Source organism: Lepus europaeus, chromosome 21, assembly GCF_033115175.1.
Source record: "Lepus europaeus isolate LE1 chromosome 21, mLepTim1.pri, whole genome shotgun sequence".
Taxonomy (NCBI): Eukaryota; Metazoa; Chordata; class Mammalia; order Lagomorpha; family Leporidae; genus Lepus; species Lepus europaeus.
The window spans coordinates 18,452,231-18,474,195 of record NC_084847.1 but is presented as its reverse complement, the minus strand read 5'-3'; the positions used below and the strand labels follow the sequence as shown (position 1 = coordinate 18,474,195).

The 21,965-nt window shown below is 51.0% G+C and overlaps 2 protein-coding genes across 2 annotated transcripts in view; both read left to right on the top strand.

Annotated features, from left to right (window-relative positions):
* The window catches only part of GGA2 (golgi associated, gamma adaptin ear containing, ARF binding protein 2), a 31,901-nt gene extending 27,970 nt beyond the window's left edge, over positions 1-3,931 (top strand). Inside the window, exons 16-17 of the mRNA XM_062179848.1 lie at positions 536-646; positions 1,073-3,931. Of these exons, the coding sequence (XP_062035832.1) occupies positions 536-646; positions 1,073-1,183 (222 nt within the window). The 3' untranslated portion in view covers positions 1,184-3,931. The remainder of the gene's footprint in view (positions 1-535; positions 647-1,072) is intronic.
* A 5,426-nt stretch (positions 3,932-9,357) lies between these two features.
* Positions 9,358-21,965, top strand: part of COG7 (component of oligomeric golgi complex 7) — a 69,137-nt gene continuing 56,529 nt past the window's right edge. The window contains exons 1-4 of the mRNA XM_062180424.1: positions 9,358-9,703; positions 15,582-15,730; positions 16,364-16,480; positions 19,227-19,395. Coding sequence (XP_062036408.1) covers positions 9,535-9,703; positions 15,582-15,730; positions 16,364-16,480; positions 19,227-19,395 — 604 coding nt within the window. The 5' untranslated portion in view covers positions 9,358-9,534. The remainder of the gene's footprint in view (positions 9,704-15,581; positions 15,731-16,363; positions 16,481-19,226; positions 19,396-21,965) is intronic.

Genomic DNA, 21,965 nt, shown 5'->3' with positions numbered 1-21,965 from the left:
GGGTACCTGGCCAGTTGGGGTAATACGTCCACCCTTTCTAAAGGGCAGGGGAGCCCCACTGAGCAAAGCAGTCACAGAGGGAGGGGCATTTCCGAAAGGAAAAGATTCAAGACAGACAAAAGACATGGTAGTCTCACAAGGGTTGGTATTTTATAAATCATAAAACGCTACTATAAATTATAAAACACTCCATAAATCATCAACACAAGGCTCAAAGGGTCGACATCTTGCCCAAGGCTACAACGCGAGTAAGTCCTAGAGTTATCAATTCAGTCTGACACGCCCTAGCTCCTATGCCGCCTCTCGGATGTCAGCTGTTGACTGCTCACCTCCAGATACTTCATCTGTTGATCCTCCTATCAATCCGTGCAGGATGTCTGGCCGCAATCCCATGCTGCCTGGAGCCCTGCGTCTCCTGAGGGTGCCTTTCCTCTCCGATGGGAGCTGTGGGGTCACGCTCCTGTTCCCTCGGTCTCGCTCAGTGAGGCTGTCATTTGTGCGGAGTGAGTCACGTGTTGGGTTTTCTCCCCCGTAGTCGATGAGAGTGAAGCTGCAGCCGGCGTCCAGCTCCAAGCTTCCTGCGTTCAGTCCCTTGATGCCTCCAGCCGTGATTTCTCAGATGCTGCTGCTCGACAACCCACACAAGGTACGTCCTGGTCGCAGGGAGGCGAAGGGTGCTGACTTCCTGGCTGGCGTGGCGGCCAGGCCTTGCTCACAAGTCTGGTTTGATTGCAGCGGAGGCTGGTGGTAGACTACCCCATCGCGGCCAGGCTCAGGGCCATCTGACAGGGCGAGCCTGTCTTCCTTAGCTGGGCTCTTGGGACCACAGTCTATCTCAGGCCTGCAGCAGAGTGGAAGGGCTCCCAGTGGGGCTGAGCTAGGTGTCCCTGGAGACAGCTGTCTGAAGCCCTTGCCTGGGTGGAATTCTCTCTCTCTCTCTCTCTCTCTCTCTCTCACTCACTCATACACACACAGTTCCTTGGGGACTGCTGGGTGCGTGAAGGCCTTTTCTCTGTCTCTCTGTTGTTCACCATTAGTCTAGTCTACTTCTCCCTGTGTTTTCGTATTTCAGGAACCCATCCGGCTACGGTACAAGCTGACATTCAACCAGGGTGGACAGCCTTTCAGCGAAGTAGGCGAAGTGAAAGACTTCCCGGACCCGGCTGTCCTGGGCACAGCCTAACCCGGCGCAGGACGGGCCCTGGCGTCCAGCGCGGGCCGCTGCTGCACTTGCTGTCTGGACGGGACCCTCACCGTGACTTAGTGCAGAGTGCCAAGAGTTCTCTCCTGACGTCGGGCTCTGAATGTCAGCCTTTGACTTAGTTCTGCAGATACTGTGTGCGTGTGCCTGCGTGCGTGCGTGCGTATGTGTGTTACTGGGACTGGGGGGAGGGTAGAGCAGGGCTTGGGATGTGGGCAGTGTGGGGAAATGCCACAGCATTTCTGATAACCATCTCTGCTGCAATCATACGTGTTTCTGCGTGTTCATGGACACGGCTGTCCCTGCCTCAGGTGGGAGGCTTTATAAGCCAAAGTTCTTTTCCACGGATTGTTACCTTCCCATTCATCCACTGTGTGCCTTGTCAGCCTTCGCAAGTCTTGGTTGCTCCCAGGCTGCTGTTCTCAGGGACCTCAGAAGGGACCTGGTTGGTCTTGGGGCAGAGAGGACCTCCTGGGACACTCTCTTCCAAGAAAGGCCTTGTCTCCATTTCCATCAGCGGTTGCTGCTTGCACGTGTCCAGGAAGGTCTTGGAAATGGAATGCTTGTTGCACTGTGTCCAGGCGAGGGGCTGCCGCGAGACCAGAGGACCACACTGGGTGGGCCAATCACGTCCTTTACCACTGTGCCTTAGAATCGCCCCTGGATGGACCCCTCTGGGGCAGAGGGGAGAGCAGACCCCAGGCCTGCCCCAGGTTCCGTGGGCTGGGCAGCCTATCTGGGCCCTTCCTCAGGACCCTCGTCTCCGTCCTCATCTTCCTCGTCCACAGGCATTTCCCCAGAGGTCTCTGTGCCGTCACCTTAGTCCTTGGAAACCCTAGCTAACGGGCCTGCCCCTGCTGTTGCCTTCGCCCTCCGAGGCAGGGAGTGGTGATGCAGAGAGGTCAGAGGTGAGCTTGGCAAGGACCCAAGTGGCCACCAAACACAGGGAGACCCTGAATAAACTCCAGGTAGCAGATGTGCCTCGTGGAGTGCTGAGTAACCAGACACGCAGTGCCACCTGGCACTCAGCGGCGGTGACAGAGCTGGAGGACCATCCTCCGCTGAGCAGGGAGCAAAGTTCATGGAGGACAGAGGCCCCTACCTGCCTCGGCGGAGAGAAGCCCCGAAGAGCTGAGACCCGGATGTTTGTTACTTGTGCAGTCTGAAGGGGAAACTCGGGCTTAGAGTCACTGCTCGGTGGACAGCTGCCGTGTGCTGGGAACTTCGAGGTGCAGGTTTCACAAGTCCTGCCTGGCCCGATCCGGGGGAGACGGAGCCCCGCCCTGGCTGAGGTGGCTGCGCGGGGGCCGTCCGAGGGCCGAGCGGCTGGCTGGGCAGGACTCTACCTCAGGAACAGCAAGGCTCCTTTGGGAGTTGTCGCCGCAAGCTCCGGTACTTCCGCAGTCTCACCTTCGACCTCCACGTGTACTTGGCAATCCGCTACCACTAAGGGGCGATGGGAGCTGTCAAAGAGTAAGGTATGCTAATTTTTCAGCAAATGTGAAAACCGTAAAAGAGATGAGTGATGGGGTGATTCTTCATTTAGCTTAATTCACACGAGATTCATTTCAATCTGAAATTCTCATATGCTCAAGTCCCGCGTGGCTTTTGTAGCTTCTGTAGCTGTTACACGAAGTCTCTAAGAGGCACCCGATATACCAACAGTGTCTGCCTACGAAGAGCAAGAGTTGCACGTGGAAGGAGAGGCCAGCTTTCCTGCAGCTGAGCGGTGACCTCACCTATGTGTGCCTGAACCTTCTGTTTTCCAGGACACACACCCCCAGTGGCACTGTGCTTGGGTGGATGTGAGTGGGCGTGGAAGAGGAAGACGGGGGTCCTGAAATGGCCCTGGTTTATGTCATCAGTGCTTTCTAATTGCCAAGTTGAGTGACCACCTAGAGCCCGGTCCTTATCCGTTACTGACCAGCTGCCCTGAGCCACAGAGCTCGCGGGTACAGGAGGGACCGAAGTCCCTGCCCTTGGGGGAGAGACGAGCTCATCCACATGTCTGCTGGGGACTTGCATGGAGGCCAGGGTTTCCCCTACCCCGAGCTCTGCTGGGATCCTGTTCGTTATTTCTTGGCCTGCCTCTGTGTCTGCTCCTCATCCTTTGCCCGTGTAACGTGGTGGATCCCCAGCGGCCTAGAGGCTTTGCTAAGTCTACCCACTGAGGCCTGACGGTGAAGCCCCCCCGGACCACAGGTGGATCCTAGACGCCGATCTGGAGCTTGCGACTCCTCGCTGATACCCAGTCCGTGTTTCAGACTCTCAGTGGATACCTTTCATCTGGAGGGGGTGCCACGGCTGCTTCAGATTGTAAATCCTCCTCCTCCCTCCTGTTCTCATTTGGGAGCATCTCAGACTTGGTGGGTCCTTGATTCCTGCTTTGCCTGTGTCCCCTGGGCAGTGTTGTCTCATGTAGTCTGTCTTCTGGATACTGCCACACCCTGCCCTCCCTCCTGTTCCCATCGCCACCGCCCTGCGTGGGGCTTTTGTTATTTTTTGACCGTGCAGTAGCCTGCCTCCCCGTGCCGGGTCATACTTGCTGCTACCAGAATTCTCTAGCAAATCTGAGCCCTCAATCTGCTGGAAAATCCCGAGTGATTCCCTGATGCCTGTGGGGTCAAGTGCAAATCATTCATACCGGCATTCAGTGCTCTCTGGTGTCACCTGCCAAGGATAGGACGCACCTTGCCACAGCCACAATAAAGTTCTTTCAAGCTTTGGTAATGCCATGGTGATTTTTTTTTTTTAAATCCATATTCTTATCTCTTCAGTGAACTTAAGACTGGACTTAAAGACGGCTTAACATGCTGCCTTTTCTGTTAGCCACTCTTTGAATATCCATGGAGATGGTAAACACTGAAATCGGGATGAATGAAAGCCGGAAGAACATGAACATCTCTGTGAGAAGACCAGTGTAAGCTGAGACAGCAGAGGCCCCGTGTTAGCCCCGCGTTCTCCAGTACAGAAGATGCTTACCTAACCCCACTGTAAAAGTGCTTACCAACCAGTGCTGCCTTTTCCTATTTAAGGAAACAGTAGGACGGAGTCCTGGAGTTCTTGCTGGGGTCTTTGATGGTCAGGTTGCAGCCATTTGGGGAGTGAACCAGCAGATGGAAGAGCTCTGTCACTCTGCCTTTCAAATGTATATATTTAAGTCATCAGTGGGGACCCGGGCTCCTGTTAGAGGATGATGCCTGGATGTGAATGCAAACATCACGTAACAGTGCCGGGAAACCTTAGAACACCGGCATTTCTTTCACTCCTTGCCTGGGACTTGTAATACAGATGTGCTGTCTGGAGCTAAAGCCACCATCTTCTAATAGGACAGGTTTTCGTCTGCTGGCTCACTCCCCAAATGGCCCCACCTAGCTGCAGAGAAGGCAAGACAGTCCCGGTACTTGCACACAGAGTGACACCCCCTAAAACTGAGTTTGGTTACTACAGGAAGAAGGGGAGACGATGCTGTAGTAGGTAGCAGTGCACCACAAGGCATCGTTATGGCAGTTTCTTGGGGGAAGAAAGCTGCCCTTGGACTACTGCTAAATGAAAACAGATGGTGCTTTTGTGCTGCTCATACAACCCCAGTATTTTTTTTTTAAGAGAGAGGTAGAGACAGGTCTTCCATCTGCTGGTTCACTCTCCAGATGGCCACAATGGCTGGAGCTGTGCCGATCCAGAGCCAGGAGCTCCTTCCGGGTCTCCCATGTGGGTGCAGGTCCATCTTCTACTGCTATCCCAGGTCATAGCAGAGAGCTGGATCGGAAGAGGAGCAGCTGGTACTTGAACCAGGGCCCATATGGGATGCCGGAGCTTCAGGTCAGGGCTTTAACCCACCATGCCACAGCACCAGCCCCACAACCCCAGTTTTTAAAACCAGACAACCCCACCCAGGTATTTGTGTACCCTGAGAACAGTGGTAGTCTTTGAGTTCTGGAACTACAGGTGAATTTTTAGTTTTTATCTAAACTAAAATTTCCAAGTTTAACACTAATTCCCATGACCATTGCTAATTTTTTTTTTAAACAAAGACATCCACATGGTTCAAAATTAAAGTACGATTGGTGGTAATTCCTCAGGTGTCTTCAGGGAGATTCTCGGCGAGTTCAGCAGAGTGCGAATGCTGTGCGGCTCTGAGCTCCCTCCACATGGCACTGCAGGCAGCCTGGAGACAGGGCCTTTAGGACTGTAACCCGCTTCATAAAGGCATGGAAGAGAATAGCTCCTGCCTGCCTTTCCCCTCGCCTCGTCGGGTACAGATCACGTGTGTGTGTGGCGTGAGCTGCAGGTGAAGACCCTGGCACGCAGTTGCCTGATGGCCGCCTCCAGCCCTTGCCTTCCGTTGCTTCCTTCCCTCTGGGTCTTGAGGCTTCTCCAGCAACTCCTCCCTTGCCCAGCTGGAGTGAAACAGGGTGGGTGTGGGGGTCAGGCTCAGGTTTTAGTTCTTGGTTCCCTGTATGCAGCACCTTGGGCGACTCCTGTAACATCTCTGGGCATTGCTTTTATATTTTTTTCTCTTTAAGTTTACTTGAAAAGCTGAGTGACAGAGATCTTCCATCCACTGGTTCACTTCCCAAATGCCCCACCACCCCCGCCATGCAGGGTCTGGGGCCTGGCAGAAGCCAGGAGCCTGAAACTCGGATGTCCAAGTCTCAGGTGGGTGGCAGGGGCCCAAATACTTGAGCCATCACCGCTGATTTGAAAAGGAAAAACATATTCACAGATGACATGATCTCTATGTAAACAAATCCCAGGGGACACACATGCAACAGATATGCTAATTCAACGTGGTCAAACAATATAAAAAGACATACAAAAATAATTGTACCATTTCTAAAACATGAAACAATAAGAAAACCCACTCCCAGTAGCATTAAAAGGCATGCAATATTTATACAATGAAAACTGCGAAACAAAAATTAATGAACGTGTAAATTGGAGGTTCTTAACCGGGGTGATTTTTCCTTCCAAGGAATGCTTGGTGATGTGGTCACATCTTGAGGAGGCTGCTGGTGCCTACAGTGGAGGAGAGCAGTGTGCTAAACATCTTGGAAGGCCCAGGGCAGCCCAATGTCAACAGTGCCAGGGCTGGAAAATCTCACAGGCAGGCATTTCCTACTGTGGATTCAGTGTTGTCCAGATGGCAAATCTCACGTTGATACGTAAGTTCAACAAAATCCCTATCAGAATCCTCACCAGAGTTTCCATAAAGTGGAAATGCAAAGAGCCTGGAGTAGTAAAATAATTTTATTTACTTATTTGAACGAGTTACACAGAGAGAGAAGGAGAGGCAGAGAGAGAGGTCTTCCATCTGCTGGTTCACTCCCCAGATGACCACAATGGCCAGAGCTGTACCAAACTGAAGCCAGGAGCTTCTTCCGGTCTCCCACGTGGGTGCAGGGGCCGAAGGACTTGGGCCATCTTCTACTGCTTTCCCAGGTCATAGCAGAGAGCTGGATCAGAAGTGGAGCAGCTGGGACTTGAACCAGCACCCACATGGGATGCCGGCACTGCAGGTGGCAGCTTTACCCACTACACCACAGTGCTGGCCTCTTAATGTTTTAAAAGCAAATGAGGAGGATGTACACTACTGGATTTCAAAACTTACTACAGCAATCAAGAGATTTTGGTAGTGGCACAAAATAGCCATGTAGATAATGACACACAATTAAGAATCTAGAAATCATTAAATTGATTCTTTTTTTTTTTTTTTTTTTTGACAGGCAGAGTGGACAGTGAGAGAGAGAGAGACAGAGAGAAAGGTCTTCCTTTTTGCCGTTGGTTCACCCTCCAATGGCCGCCGCGGTTGGCGCGCTGTGGCCGGTGCACCGCGCTGATCCGATGGCAGGAGCCAGGGGCTTCTCCTGGTCTCCCATGGGGTGCAGGACCCAAGCACTTGGGCCATCCTCCACTGTACCCCCTGGCCACAGCAGAGAGCTGGCCTGGAAGAGGGGCAACCGGGACAGAATCCGGCGCCCCGACTGGGACTAGAACCCGGTGTGCCGGCGCCGCAAGGCGGAGGATTAGCCTAGTGAGCCGCGGCGCCGGCCGATGTCAGTTGATTCTTATAAAGATGTAAAGACAATTCAGTAGAGAAAAGATAGTTTTCCACAAACTTTCCTTGGATAATTGTATAGTTGCATGTGAAACAAACGAATAAATCCCACCAAAACAAACCTTAGACCTTTACCTCATACCATACACAAAAAGTGGACTCAAAACACAGTATAGGCCTAATTTTAAAAGCAAAAACTTTAAGGGCTGGTGCTGTGGTGCACTGGGTTAATGCCCTGGCCTGAAGCGCCGGCATCCCATATGGGCACCGATTCTAGTCCTGGCTGCTCCACTTCCGATCCAGCTCTCTGCTGTGGCCTGGGAAAGCAGTGGTGGATGGCTCAAGTCCTTGGGTCCCTGCACCCACGTGGGAGACCCGGAAGAGGCTCCTGGCTCCTGGCTCTGGATCGGTACAGCTCCGTCCATTGCAGCCATCTGAGAGTGAACCAACGGATGGAAGTCCTCTCTCTGCCTCTCCTCTCTCTGTGTAACTCTGACTTTCAAATAAATAAATAAGTCTTTAAAAAAAAAAGAGCAAAGCTTTAAAAATTTTACAATAAAACCTGGGAGAAGTTCTCCATGGTTTTGAGTCCGGCAAAGACTTCTTATATATACCACCAAAAGTATAAAAGAAAAATGTGTTAATGGACTTTATAAAAATTTAAAATATTTGCATCTAAAAGACAATTTTGCATTAGGGAAATGTAAATGAGAACGACTTGCCACTGCATACCAAACATCGGTCAGGCTACAACAGAACCGGAACCCGCATGCACTGCTGACGGTCACGTGAAATCCCACAGGCACTGAGGCAAAGCTTGACAGTTTCTTAAAAGCCAAACACAAGTGTACCTTACAACCCAGCGATTCCACTCCCAGGAATCTGTCCAAAAGAAATGAAAATGTGGGGCAGGCGCTGTGGTGTAGAAGGTTAAGTGTCCACCTGCGGTGTCAGCATCCCATATGGGTGCTGGTTCGTGTCCTGGCTGCTCCACTTCTGATCCAGCTCTCTGCTGTGGCCTGGGGAAGCAGTGGAAGATGGCCCAAGTCCTTGGACCCCTGCACCCACGTGGGAGACCTGGAAGAAGTTCCTGCTCCTGGCTTCAGATCAGTGCAGCTCTGGCCATTGCAGCCATTTGGGGAGTGAATCAGAGGATGGAGGACCTCTCTCTCTGTCTCCCTGTAACTCTACCTCTCAAAATCAATTTAAAAAAATGAAAACATATGTCCACACAAAGACACATCTGTAAATGTTCCTCGCAACGGTTATTCATCATAACCCTAAACTAGGAACAATACAAATGTCCATCACCTGGCAACTGATAAACAAAATCCGTTATCAAGACATGCTAACGTATTAAAATAAGACGTTATAGCCATACGATGGAATAATATTCAGCAAAGAGACAAACTGCTGATACGTAGTGCAGCAAGGCTAGACCTCAAAAACGTGTTAAGTGAAAAAAGCCAGGACATTTCTGACATGTCCTGCACAGGTGGACGTATAGACAGAACGTAGGTTAGTGATTCCCTAGGGCTGGGAGTAGGAGCAGCTGGGCACACAGGTCCATTTTTAAGCTGATGGAAATGCTCTCCTGCAGACGGCACGATTCTAACCCACTTCTCTAAAAACCACTGATTTGCTCCGGTTTCAGGCTGGAGGAACCAGTCCGTGCAGAGGCCGCCGGGGTTCCTGGTGGAGCCGCAGGAAGGGCGGGAGGCCAGGGCGGCCGGAGCGGGGAGAGCCGGGCGGGGAAGGCCACGCGGGCTTCCGTGGCCAGCCCGAGTTCAAAACCCGACCGTGCCACTTGCAAGCTGCCTCGAAAAGCCGTTGTTTAACTGCCAGTCCTTGTACACCGGGGAGCATAACAGCCTTCAGGAGAAGAAACGCGCTAATATACGTAAAGACGGCTGTAACAAACACAAAGTTTAGTGCTCCGCAAATGTTAACACAAGGCGGGAGGCTGTACCTGCCCTGGGCCCGCCGTCCTGGGCGTTTCTCCCGGGTGTCGCTTAGCTAAGCGCCGGGAGCGCCGGCAGTCGCTATGGTAACGGCCACCCACTTCCGGAAGAAAGTACGGCGCGCGGCGAGGCTCAGTCCCCGCCGCAGCCTGCGCGAACGGACAGGGGGGCAGTTCGCCGAGGGGCCAATCACCCATCGGTGCGGTACGCTGAGGCGTGTGCGGTGCCCTCGCCGCGTCGCCGGCTACTTCGTCATCGCTGTCCTCCAGAGCCAGCCCCCCAGGCCTGAGCCCCAGGCCCGAGGCCGTGCCGCCATGGACTTCTCCAAGTTCCTGGCCGACGACTTCGACGTGAAGGAGTGGATCAATGCGGCCTTCAAGGCTGGCCCCAAGGAGACGGCGGCCGGGAAGGCGGACGGCCACGCGGCCACGCTGGTGATGAAGCTGCAGCTGTTCATCCAGGAGGTGAACCACGCCGTGGAGGGTGAGCCACAGTCTTGTCATCGCGTCCGGGGAGTCTCAGCTTGGTGCCCGCCCGCCTGGAACACCTGCCGGTTTGGGGAGTTTGTTTTCCACCTCCGGCAGGGCCCCGAAATCGCCTTTAAAACGTAAAGGAGTGACTGTTGAGAGCATTAAATAATTGTCAGGAGAGTGAAAATTTGAGAGTGACACCTGTCTGCCAAGGAAGATGGGCTGGCCCGAATGGAGCCGTTAATTTTTTTTTTTTCTTTTTTACTATTTATTTATTTTATCTGAAGGGCAGAGTTACAGAGAGGGGGAGAGGGAGAGTGATCTTCCATCCGCTGGTTCACTCCCCAGATGGCCACAGTGGCCAGGGCTGGGCCAGGGCCAAAGACGGGAGCCACAAGCTTCTTCCAGGGCTCCCATGTGGGTGCAGGGTCCAGGGTCTTGGGCCGCCCTCCACTGCTTTCCCAGGTGCATTAGCTGTGAGCTCCAGGAAATGGAGGCGGCCGATCAAGGCCCAAGTACTTAGGTCCTTGCCACCCAGGAGCCAGACTCGGATTGAGTTCCTGATTTTGGCCTGGCTCAGCCCCAAAATAGAAGAGGGGTGTGTGTGTGTGTGTGTGTGTAGCCTAAATAAATAAGTGTTAAAAAAAAAAAAAAAGGAGAGCTTAAGAAAGTAAGAGAAGGGGCTGTGCTGTGGCATAGTAGGTTAAAATCTGCTTGTAGCACCAGCATCCCACATGGGCACTGGTTTGAGTCTTGGCTGCTCCACTTCTGATCCAGCTCTCTGCTGTGGCCTGGGAAAGCAGTAGAAGATGGCCCAAGTCCTTGGGCTTCTGCACCCACATGGGAGACCCAGAAGAAGCTCCTGGCTCCTGGCTTCGAATCAGTGCAGCTCTGGCTCTGCAGCCATCTGGGCAGTGAACCAGCGGATGGAAGACCTATCCCTCTGTCTATAACTCTGCCTCTCATAAATAAATAAATCTTAAAAGAAAAATGAGAGAAATGGGTACTGAGGATGAGAAGTTTACTTTTCTTCGGCTGCTGCCTGTGGGGAAGACGTGTACACAGTTCTGTTACAGTGAGAGGTGGCTTTGCGGAGTGTGGAACCTGGAGCTCTGAGGGCTGGCGGGAGGGAGCAGTCACCTCCTAGCTGGGAGAATTGTGTAGGGCTTTCCCCACAGCAGGCCTCGAAGGAAGACTTCATCCGGCAAAGGGAGGGCATTGGTAAAAGTAGCATGATGGCAGATGCCGGAGGGTTGCCGTGGGCCAGTTACTGTTCTAAGTGCTCTAGGTGTGAAACTGTGGGTTTCCTCCTGCCTCTCCCTGCCCCTGTCCCCTCCCCTGGTAATACTTAGCAATGAGTGTCAGGTGGTGAGGAATGTCACAGTGATGGACAGACCCAGCAGTGTTTCATGTCCTGTGATACTTCGTATAGTCCTGCACATTGCACTGTTGTCCTGGGCAGAATGTTAACTTTGGGGTGTGATTATCTAATTTAAACCTAAGAGTAATTCTTTAAAAAAAAAAATTTATTCATTTGAGAGGCAGAGTTATGGGGTGGGGAGAAGAGGTTGAGGTGGAGAGAGAAAGGTCTTCTATCTACTGGTTCATTTTCTAAATGGCCACAACAGCCAGGACTGGGCCAGACCAAAGGCAGGAGCCTGGTGCTTCATCCTGGGCTGTCATGTGGGTGCATTGCTCAAGCACCTTGGCCATCTTCCACTGCCTTCCCAGGTGCATTAGTAGGGAGGGTTGGAAGTGGAGCACCTGGGACTCGAACCAGCAGCCAGTTGGGATACTGCCTGCAGGCAGGGCTTAACTGGCTATGCCGTAACACCGGTCCCAAGGATGATTCTTGAGATAGGCACTGTTGTTATTCCTACTGTATAGCAGAGTCCGAGAGCAGTAATTTGCCCAGTGGCATATTGCTCACGCGTAGGGGAGCCTGGATTTGAACCCAGGGAAACTGGTTCCAGAGCCCAAGCTCTCTGTTTTTTTATTGGAGAGGCGGCAGCAAAGGAGGATCTGCGGCTTCATTTCCCAAACGCCAAGAGCCACGGATTCAACCAAGGTCTCTCACGCAGGCAGCAGGAACCCGACTACTTGAGCCATGCCCTACTGCCTCCCAGAATCCCTGTTGGTAGGAAGGTGGACTCGGGAACCAGAGCTGAGTATCAAACTTAGGTGCTCAGAGAAGAGACACAGGCTCTAAACAGCTAGGACAAATGCCCACTTCTGTTTTTTTTTTCTTCTTTTTTTCAAGATTTATTTATTTTACTTGAAAGAGTTACACAGAGAGAGAAGGAGAGGCAGAGAGAGAGGGTTTTTCCATCCGCTGGTTCACTCCCCAGTTGGCCGCGATGGCCAGAGATGCGCTGATCTGAAGCCAGGAGCCAGGAGCTTATTCCAGGTCTCCCACCTGGGTGCAGGGACCCAAGGACTTGGGCCATTTTCTACTGCTTTCCCAAGCCATAGCAGAGAGCTGGATCAGAAGTGGAGCAGCTGGGACTTGAACTGGTGCCCATATGGGATGCCGGCACTGCAGTTGGCAGCTTTACCCACTGAGCCACTGTGCTGGCCCCTCCCACTTCTGTTTGTTTAGATAACATTTACATACATGGATATAAATGTATTCAGCTACACTGCTGTCACCCCTAAAGTGTTCTCATGCCCCTTTGTGCTGGAATCTGGCCTTTTACCCTTGCAGGGGCAGCCATGGGAAATGGTAGCCTTTAGATCGGGTACAGGAGTGGGCTGAAGTTTGCAGGGCTGAGGGGAGGGGAGAGAGGCACGCAGGGAGCCAGCCCAGACCGGAAGTGTGATTCCGAGGTTTCTTGGGCTGGAGGCTGGGGCCTCAGCAGTGCTGTTAAAGTCAGGGAGGTACCTGCCCACTGAAGACCCCTTTGTGGTTCTGTTTCCTATCTTTGGAACCTCATGTGGGGTCAGATTGTTATTTTGTGGCGGAGGTGGATGAGCAGGTCCTGGGAGTTCATTGTCAAGATGCTCAGGTGCCATGGAGCACACTGGGTGGGGTGGAGGGTGGGCAGAGACAAGGTGCAGCTTCCATCCGGTGCGCTGGCGGGAGGGGAGGAAGACCTTGGACTTGTTTGGATGGGGTTTACTGCTCACCTTCCTAACCCCAGATCACACAGCACGGTCTGCAAAGATTTTCAAATTGTATTCTGCTGTTAGACATCTGTTCACCATGTCCACATTCCCTGACCTCACACCATGCCTACTGAGTGGAAACCTCGGACAGGTGGCCTTGGCACCTGCGTGTGCATCTGAACTCCATTCTAGCTGACACCGGAGGCCTGTGGGCCACATTTTGAAAAGACCACAGAACAGCGTTGCTGCGTTTTCGTCATCCTTTATAACTGCCCTCAGAAAGGTTTTGTAATGTGAACGGCCACCCGCCATCAGGGTTGGCACCGTTTATGGAAGGGCTGCGTGAAGAAGCCACTCGCGTGCCTCTCCTTGGCACATCCCCGTGCAGCCCACGTGGCGGGCCTCCGTGCTGCAGTTCAGACCTAGGGCTACGATGGTTTTTAAAAAGATTGATTTATTTGAATGTTGGAGTTACAGAGGGAGATCTTCCATCCGCTGGTTCACTCCACCAATGGCCGCAACGACCAGGGCAGGGCCAGGTTGAAGCCAGGAGCTTCTTCTAGGTCTCGCACGTGGGTGCAGAGGCCCAAACACTTGGGCCATCTTGTGCTGCCTTCCCAGGCCATAAGTTGGGAGTTGGATCAGAAGTGGAGCAGCCAGGACACCAACCAGTGCCCATATGTGGTGCCAGGCATCACAGGTGGCGACTTTACCTGCTGTGTCACGATGCTGGCACACAGGGGTGAGGCAGGCGAGCAGTGAAGAACCAGTCTAGTCAGTCTCAGTGTGTGGTCCTGCCACCAGCAGCAGTTAGGCATGGGCATCGTGGGCCTCATCCCACGCCCACTGAATGAGAAACTTGGGGTGAGTCCAGAATGTTCACCACTGAACTAACTGGAGACCCCTTAGTGTTTATTTCCTTCAGCCTGGCTCCCGGGGCCTCCGGCTCATCCCTGGGCCACCGCCCACACCCCCGCAGATTCTCTGAAGCTTGTACAGCGTCTTGGCTCAGTCTCACTCGTCCTGTTGTCAGGTTCCACAGTTATGGCAGCCACAGTGCCCAGGGAGCACTCAGGGTTGCCAGAAGTGTATGGGCAGTTCAGCCCGACATTAGTCCGTGACGTGGATGAGGTTGCTCTCGCCTGTAGCTCAGGTGTGTCCCTGTCCCTGCCCTCGGCCCCACCCCCAAGAGGTCAGTTTGGTTCAGGATGGGACAGAACCCTTGGGGAAGTCAGGGGCCACAGTTTATACTTTACCATTGGAAAACTTCCCAGGCAGCTGGGATTTCAAAGCAGGGACCTTCTGTTCACAGTGTCACCCGCTGATGTCTCCACCGGGTTTGTGGAAATGTCACATGGTGACTGACACGTATTTTTTTTTTTTTCATTTTTAAAGATTTTATTTATTTTTTAAAAGAGTTACACAGAGAGAGAAGGAAAGGCAGAGAGAGAGAGAGAGAAAGAGTCTTCCATCCGATGGTTCACTCCCCAATTGGCCGCAACGGCTGGTGCTGCACTGATCCGAAGCCAAGAGCCAGGAGTTCTTCTGGGTCTCCCATGTGAGTGCAGGGGCCCAAGCACTTGGGCCATCTTCTTCTGCTTTCCCAGGCCACAGCAGAGAGCTGGATCGGAAGTGGAGCAGCTGGGACTCAAACCAGCGCCCATATGGGATGCCGGTGCTTCAGGCGGCGGCTTTACCTGCTACACCACAGAGCCAGCCTCGAAAGACATTTTCAAAGGCTATCTGTCAGAGGCATTTTTTTTTTTTCTCAACATTGGGTGGTCCTTTGAAGTAACACTCTCCCTCACTATCCAGTAATGAGGAAAACCAAGTATATATTCCTAAAATAAGTGTTGGACTTAGCAGAAAAATAGTCTAGAGGGGCCAGTGCTATGGCATAGTGGGTAAAGCCACCACCTGTAGTGCCGGCATCCCATATGGGCACTGGTTCAAGTCCCAGCTGCACCACTTCCGATCCAGCTCTCTGCTATGGCCTGAGATAGCAGTAGAAGATGGCCCAAGCCCTTGGGCCCCTGCACCCACGTGGGAGACCCGGAAGAAGCTCCTGGCTCCTGGCTTCAGATCAACGCAGTTCTGGCTGTTGCGGCCAACTGGGGAGTGAACCAGCGGATGGAAGACCTCTCTCTCTCTCCGCCTTTCCTTTTCTCTCTGTAACTCTGACTTTCAAATACATAAATAAATCTTTTCAAAAAAGCAAAATAGCCTAGAAAAAGCTCAAGAATATGGAAACAGGAGAAAAAAGAACATGGAAATTGGAGAAAAAGAAACATAAGGAATCCTGGGAAGCAGACATCAGGGGCAAAATAAGTATACAGTTTGGTCCCGGCTCATGAGATGTGCGTGAGTTACTTAACCTCTCTGTGCCTCCGCTTTCTCCTCAGTGAGAAGCTGGTGATGACTGCATGGGTGTTAAGTGAGACCAGGTCTGGGGGGCTCCCTGGGCAGGGCTGGCACTCGCCCAGACTCTTTCTTGCAAAGGGTGTTGTTAACAGCTTCCCTCGCCCTGGCAAACAGCCGGGGTTGGGTCAGCTTGATGGCCCATTCCTTGTCAAGGCTAAGGCGGCCCTCTCCTGGGCAAGGACATAGCCCCCAGCCCGTCCCTGGGCTGCCCCGCGTTTTCCACAGGCCCCGGAGTGGTTGGGAATGATTTCGGGAAAGTTTCCTCGCTGTGGTCTCATTTGTCTCCTGTTTCTCGCTGGTGGCCGTTCTGATTGTCACCTGTTGTGCCGCTCTGGATTTTTTTTTTTTTTTTTTTTTTGCTGTAGAAACAAGTCACCAAGCCCTCCAGAACATGCCCAAAGTGCTCCGTGACGTCGAAGCCCTTAAACAGGAGGCGTCCTTCCTGAAAGAGCAAATGATTCTTGTCAAGGAGGACATTAAGAAATTCGAGCAGGACACATCGCAATCCATGCAGGTACTGGCACCTGTCCTGAATGTGAGGGTCTTGATTCTGGAAGATCTTCCCTCTCCTAAGGGGTTTAGAACAGCACATCACGGGAGGCCCATCTTAACTCGGAAATATTTTTGTTAAGGTTTATTTTTATTTATTTTCATCCACTTGAAAGGCAGAGAGAGAGAGAAAAAAAAATCCGTTCACCCCCCAAATGCCTACAACAGTCAGAACTAGGTCTGGCTGAAGTCCAGAACCTGGAACTCTATCCGGGTCTCCCATGGGTGGCAGGGGCCCAAGCACTTGAGCCTTCATCAGCTGCCTCCCAGAATGCCTTAGCAGGAAGCTGGATCAGAGGGGGAATAGCTAGGATTTGAGCCAGCACTCCGATCTGGGCTGTATGTGTGCCAAGTGGTGGCTTAGCCTGCCGAACCACGGCCCCTAACCCAGAATCCTGCTCAGCATTTACATGACCTCCTTGCTGTGTTCTTTCAGCTTAGTCACCCTTCAGCAGGTGCTGCAGTCAGGTGACCGGTGGTGTGGGGGTGCAGAAGCTCCCTAAAGAAGGAGGAGTGGGCCATGACGCTTGTTTCCAGTCACTGAAGGAAGGAGCAGAGTCAGGATCTGCCTTGGTTTCTCACCGCCCTTTCCCCCCAGGTGCTGGTGGAAATCGATCAGGTGAAGTCCAGAATGCAGCTGGCCGCCGAGTCTCTGCAGGAGGCGGACAAGTGGAGCACCCTGAGCGCTGACATCGAGGAGACCTTCAAGACTCAAGTAGGTCTCCTGCTTAGGGGACTGTTGGGAAATTCAGATAGGCAGGGCCTTACGGACCGGAGAAGGCAAGGTAGCCATTGATCAGACCACAGGGGAGCCCAGAAGCAGCACACGGAAAACTTTCCCACACGGGGAAGGCAAGATGCGGCCCGGCTCCAACTTCTGCCCGCTTTGCCTCAGTGAAAACGCTCAGCAGAGAGGACGGGGCTGGGCGAGGCCGTGGAACGGGGTGGAGAGGCCTCACCCACTGTGGGACCCTGGCAACCCCCGGGGCTGCAGAGGAAATCGCGGTGCCTTTGAGGCCTGCCTGCAAGGAGATGATGGGAGACGGTGTCTGGTGAAAAGCTGTACCAGTTGTGGGACCAAACAAATTACTGCTCATCTCTTTGCCTTAAAAAAATTAACTTATACAGGTTTTTTTTTGATATTTAAAACATGTATTTATTTGAGAAAACTGTGTGTAGTGAATTAATTTTTTTGGTGTGCAGTACTGCGAGTGCTGACAGATGGATAGAGTCAGGTAACCACACTCACAGTCAAGCTGCAGAGTGTCCACTGCAACTCCCCTCATGCCGCGGCCTTGTCGACAACCCTCCCCCACCCCGCCTCTGACGCCTTCTCCATGCCTGGAGTTTTGTCTTTCCCAGAGCGTCTTATACGTAAACCAGCCCTGCAGTGACGCGGACAGAACCTCTAGGATCTGGAGTATCTCACTCGTTTCTCTTAGTTCCTCAGCAGTATTGTGTTGCGTGGATGCACCATAGGTTGTTTATGTGTTTCCCAGGTGATGAGCATTTAGGTTCTTCCCGATTTGTGATGATTATGAATAAATATTACCAGAAATTCTACATTCATAAAACAGGTTTTGTTTTTAATAAATATTTATTTATTTATTTGAAAGGCAGAGTTACAGAGAGAGATCTTCCATCCATTGGTTCACTCCCCAAATGGCTGCAATGGTCAGACCTAGGCCAATCTGAAGCCAGGATCCTGGAGATTCTTCCAGGTCCCCCATGCAGGTGCAGGGGCCCAAACACTTGGGCCCTATTCTACTGCTTTCCCAGGCCATAGCAGAGAGCTGGATCGGAAGTGGAGCAGCCGGGACTTGAACCAGCCCCATATGGGTTGCTGGCACTGCCCATAAGGGCTTTAACCCACTGAACCATAGTGTCTGCCCCCATAAAACAGGTTTTGATGAGAAGATAAGTTTTTACTTCACTGAAGTAAAGACTTAGGAATGGAATTGTTAGGTTATGTGATAAATATATGTTTATAAGAAATTACCCAACTATTTTTTTTTGAAGATTTATTTATTTATTTGGAAAGCAGAGTCACACGGGGTTGGGGGGGGGGAGGTCTTCCATCCGCTGGTCCTCTCCCCAGATGGCTGCAACGGCCGGAGCTACACTCATCCAAAGCCAGGAGCCAGGAGCTTCTCCAGACCTCTCACATGGGTGCAGGGGCCTAAGCACATGTTCCATCCTCTACTGCTTTCCCAGGCGCATCAGCAGGGAGCTGGATTGGAAGTGGAGAAGCCAAGAATCAAACTGGTGCCCATATGGCTCCATAGCTTTACCCACTGCACCACAGTGCCGCACCCCCCAATGTTTTATTTTTATTTTTTATATTTATATAAAGGGAACAGATTTCAAGTATTTCATATATATGGTTTTAAGAGCATAATGATACTTCCCACTGTACCCTTCTCCCTCACTTCTACCCTCCTTCCTCCTCCTCTTTTAATTTTTACAAAGACATACTTTCAATTTTCTTATAGTCACAAGTTTTTTTTTTAAAGTTATATATCCATATGGAAAAACATTCAGTAACCAGGAATAAACTGTGAAAAATAAGGTTTTTTCCTAACCTGGACCCTCCAGTCCCCTGATTTCTCCTTCACAGACACACTCTGTCGTCAGCTTCACGCCTTCCTTCCGGGTAGGAGCACACGTAGCTGGGCCCTGCTCTTTTTCTCCCTCAAACAATGGCGCATTGTGGATACCGTTGGCAGCATTTTTCACTCTGTACTGTATCTGCTGTTCCACATCATTTAGCACTGTCTTATCCCATTTAGTTTCTGACAATTTAGTTGATCCAGGCTTCCTATATGTAAGTTGCAAACACTATTGGATTTCCTGTGCGTGTGTATGGGAGAGAATATATTTAAATATCATGTCTGATTTCCATGGTAAACTACCGAAAGATAGAAGTTTTCTCCCCCTTCTGTCTGGAGACTCAGAACTGCCGGGACTCAGGCTAGGCCCTTCAAGTTCATTCTTTGTGTCCAAGGCCATCCCCCGGTTACTTTTTCCAGGACCTGCCTGTCTGGATTGGTGGTGGTGTTTTCCATCTGGGCCTCTGTGCTCTTCTAATCCTTTGCTCCTGGGACCAGACAACAGCAGCCAGGGTCTCCTTCCTTTTTCCTCCGCCCTGTGGCTCTTCCATCCACACGTCCCCCTGTGAGCACTCCGACTGTGGCCTGCCGCGCCTCGTGTCTACTTCTTTGCCCGTGCCAGCCGCCCTCCCCTTTGCTGTGCAGTAGAGGCCTCCACCTGTGCCTCCAGGTGCAGCCCACGCGCTGCCTCCTTCAGAGCCCTCTCTGCTGGCTCCTCGCCTGTCATGCGCAGAACTGCCTGCTCCCTAACCTGTGCCCCTGTGACACCTGAGCCATCTTCTTAAGCAGTGTTGCAATCTCTCTGTCGCAGTGCACATAAGTAACCGCTCTTTATCCTGGTCTCTTTAAAAGGACATAGCTGTGATTTCTGCCAAGCTCACGGGCATGCAGAACAGCTTGGCGATGCTTGTGGACACCCCAGACTACTCCGAAAAATGTGTGCACTTGGAGGCGCTGAAGAACAGGCTGGAGGCCCTGGCCAGTCCCCAGATCGTGGCCGCGTTCACCACGCAGTCTGTGGGTGAGTGTGGGCCGTCTCTCGTCTCCGGGAAGGGGAAGCTTTGGAATGCCTTGATCGTCATTAAATTACGTGGATTGGCAGAAAATCTGTCATGTTGAGGTACATGCTTTCAGCATTCTCTATGAAAGTTTTGAACATACAGCAAAGTTGCACCAAGTGCAGCGAACACACCATCTGGGTTCTACCATCAGCATTTGCCACATTCGATGTACCCTGCGTCTACCAATCCATCCGTCGTTCATCCAGGCATCGATCCATTTTATTTCCAAGTGAGCTGTAGACGTCACTGCACTTCACTGCTGAGCACTTAAGTTTTCATATCGAGAACTGAAGTTCAGTGTTGCTTTATGGTTCTTTTTATTTTTGAGGCAAAATTTATATTAGATTTATATTTATATAAATAAATATAACTATAAATATAAAAGCACATTCTTTGCTCCTGGTGAGTTTTGACTCCACCAAGAACACTATGGTGTGGGCATTTGGCACACGGGTTAAGATGCCATCGGAGTACCTGGGTTCCAGGTCCAGCTCTGCTTTCAATTCAGCTTCATGCTAGTGTCCACCCTGGGAGCAGTACGTAGCAAGGTCCCTGCTACCCATGTGGGAGACCCTGAGCCAGCCCCAACTCTTGCAGATGGGAGAACGCCCTCGCTTTCAAATAATAAAATAAATAAAAAGTCTTTTCAAAAGAACATTATGATGTACATATTTTCCAACAAATAAGTTTGTCTAACGCTTCCTGTCTTTTTTTCATCCACAAAACAGTTGGTTAAAAATGAAGCAGCAGCAGCAGGGCTGTTTTTTTACTTCTACAGCTTTTTTGATGGACGGAATACAGTGTGTATCCACTAATTCTGTTTTCCTTCCATCTGCTTGTACATATTCCATTTTATTTATCTGAAAGGTGGAAAGGTCTCGTGCCCTGGGTAGCTCCTCAAATGCCTGCAATGGCTGGGGGCATCCAGGTCTCCTGAGAGGGCAGCAGGGACCCAGGTCCTTGACCCTTCACCTGCTGCTGCCCAGGCTGGGCACCAGCAGGAAGCCGGAGCTGGAAGCCGAGCAGGGACTCAGGCACTGTCGTAAGGGATGCAGGTGTCCAAGCGGCCTCACCTGCTGCCCGCATGCCCGCCCCTGCTCGTGTGTCACGCGGGGCCTTCCGGCCAGAGTTTAATGTCCCCTGCCCTGTTCTGTTCGTGTCTGCGGCAGCTGGGTTTTTACCCAGTTCCAAGGCCTGGTGACCGTTTCTGCTTCTCTGTTTCTCATTGTCAACAACAGTGGGCAGTGCTGGCTTACTCTCCCGTCCTGGAAACGTGTTCCTCTCCTGGCTTCTGAGTCGGTGCATGGTTTTTGTGTATAGGGGGGTGCAATTCTGAGGGTGAAATTAAACTGTAAGACGTTCTGACATCTTAGGAATTCAGTCAGACTTTTTCAATGTTTCAGGGTGGATGAGTGTGCTATTGTTTAAGGCTAATGCTAAATAATTATAAATATAAATATGCAGAATGCATGTATAAACTTATCACACATGTAAATATTCTAAAATTTCAGTATACTGAGTTCAACCATACAATTTATTATTAAAAAAGAACATTTTTGAAAAGAAAAGGGGTGCTTTTTTCAGCTTTATTGAGGTAAAATTAAAAATAAAAAATATCTATAAGGTATACAGCATGATGATTTGATGTACATTTATATTGCAAAGTGATTACCACTATCAAATTAGTTAGCAGATCTGTCACCTCACACTGTTACAATAACATCTGTCTTATTGTGGTGAGAACACTTAAGATGTACTGTCAGCAGATTTTAAGGATATAATAATAATAATCTATAATTATAAAAACATTTATCGCTATTTTTATTTAAAAAACAGCTACAGTCACCAGGTATACCAGAACCCCAGAACTTCTTCATCTTACGACTGGTGAAATGTAACGGTAGCAGGAAGGCTCATTTATTTAAGTGATCTTATGAATATTATAGGCATATTAAAGGCAGATATGCATTTTCTAACTCATACATTCCTGCCCACTGAGTTGAGATCTGGTAGCAGGTGTCAAAGTTTAGCTGGGTAACTCCACAGAAGTCACTTTTTTTTTTTTTAAGATTTATTTATTTATTTGAAAGTCAGAGTTACAGAGAGGCAGAGTCAGAGAGAGAGAGCGAGAGAAAGAGAGAGGTCTTCTATCCTCTGATTCACCCCCCAAATGGTCGCAATGGCCAGAGTTGTACTGATGCAAACCCAGGAGCCAGGAGCCCTTTCCAGGCCTCCCACGTGGGTGCAGGGGCCCAAGGACTTGGGCCATTTTACACTGCCTTCCCAGGCCACAGCAGAGAGCTGGATCAGAAGTGGAGCAGCTGGAACTGCTCCTTCTGGGATGCTGGCACTGCAGGCGGCAGCTTTACCCGCTACACCACGGCGCTGGCCCCACAGTAGTCACTTTTGCAACTTTTTCTTCTTGGCAGTGTATTGGGTTTCCCAGAAGCAAAGGGAACAACATAGGTATAAAAAGGTTGGGGACCTGTTAGCTAATTTTTTAAAAAAAATTTCCTTCTTTTAAATGTAA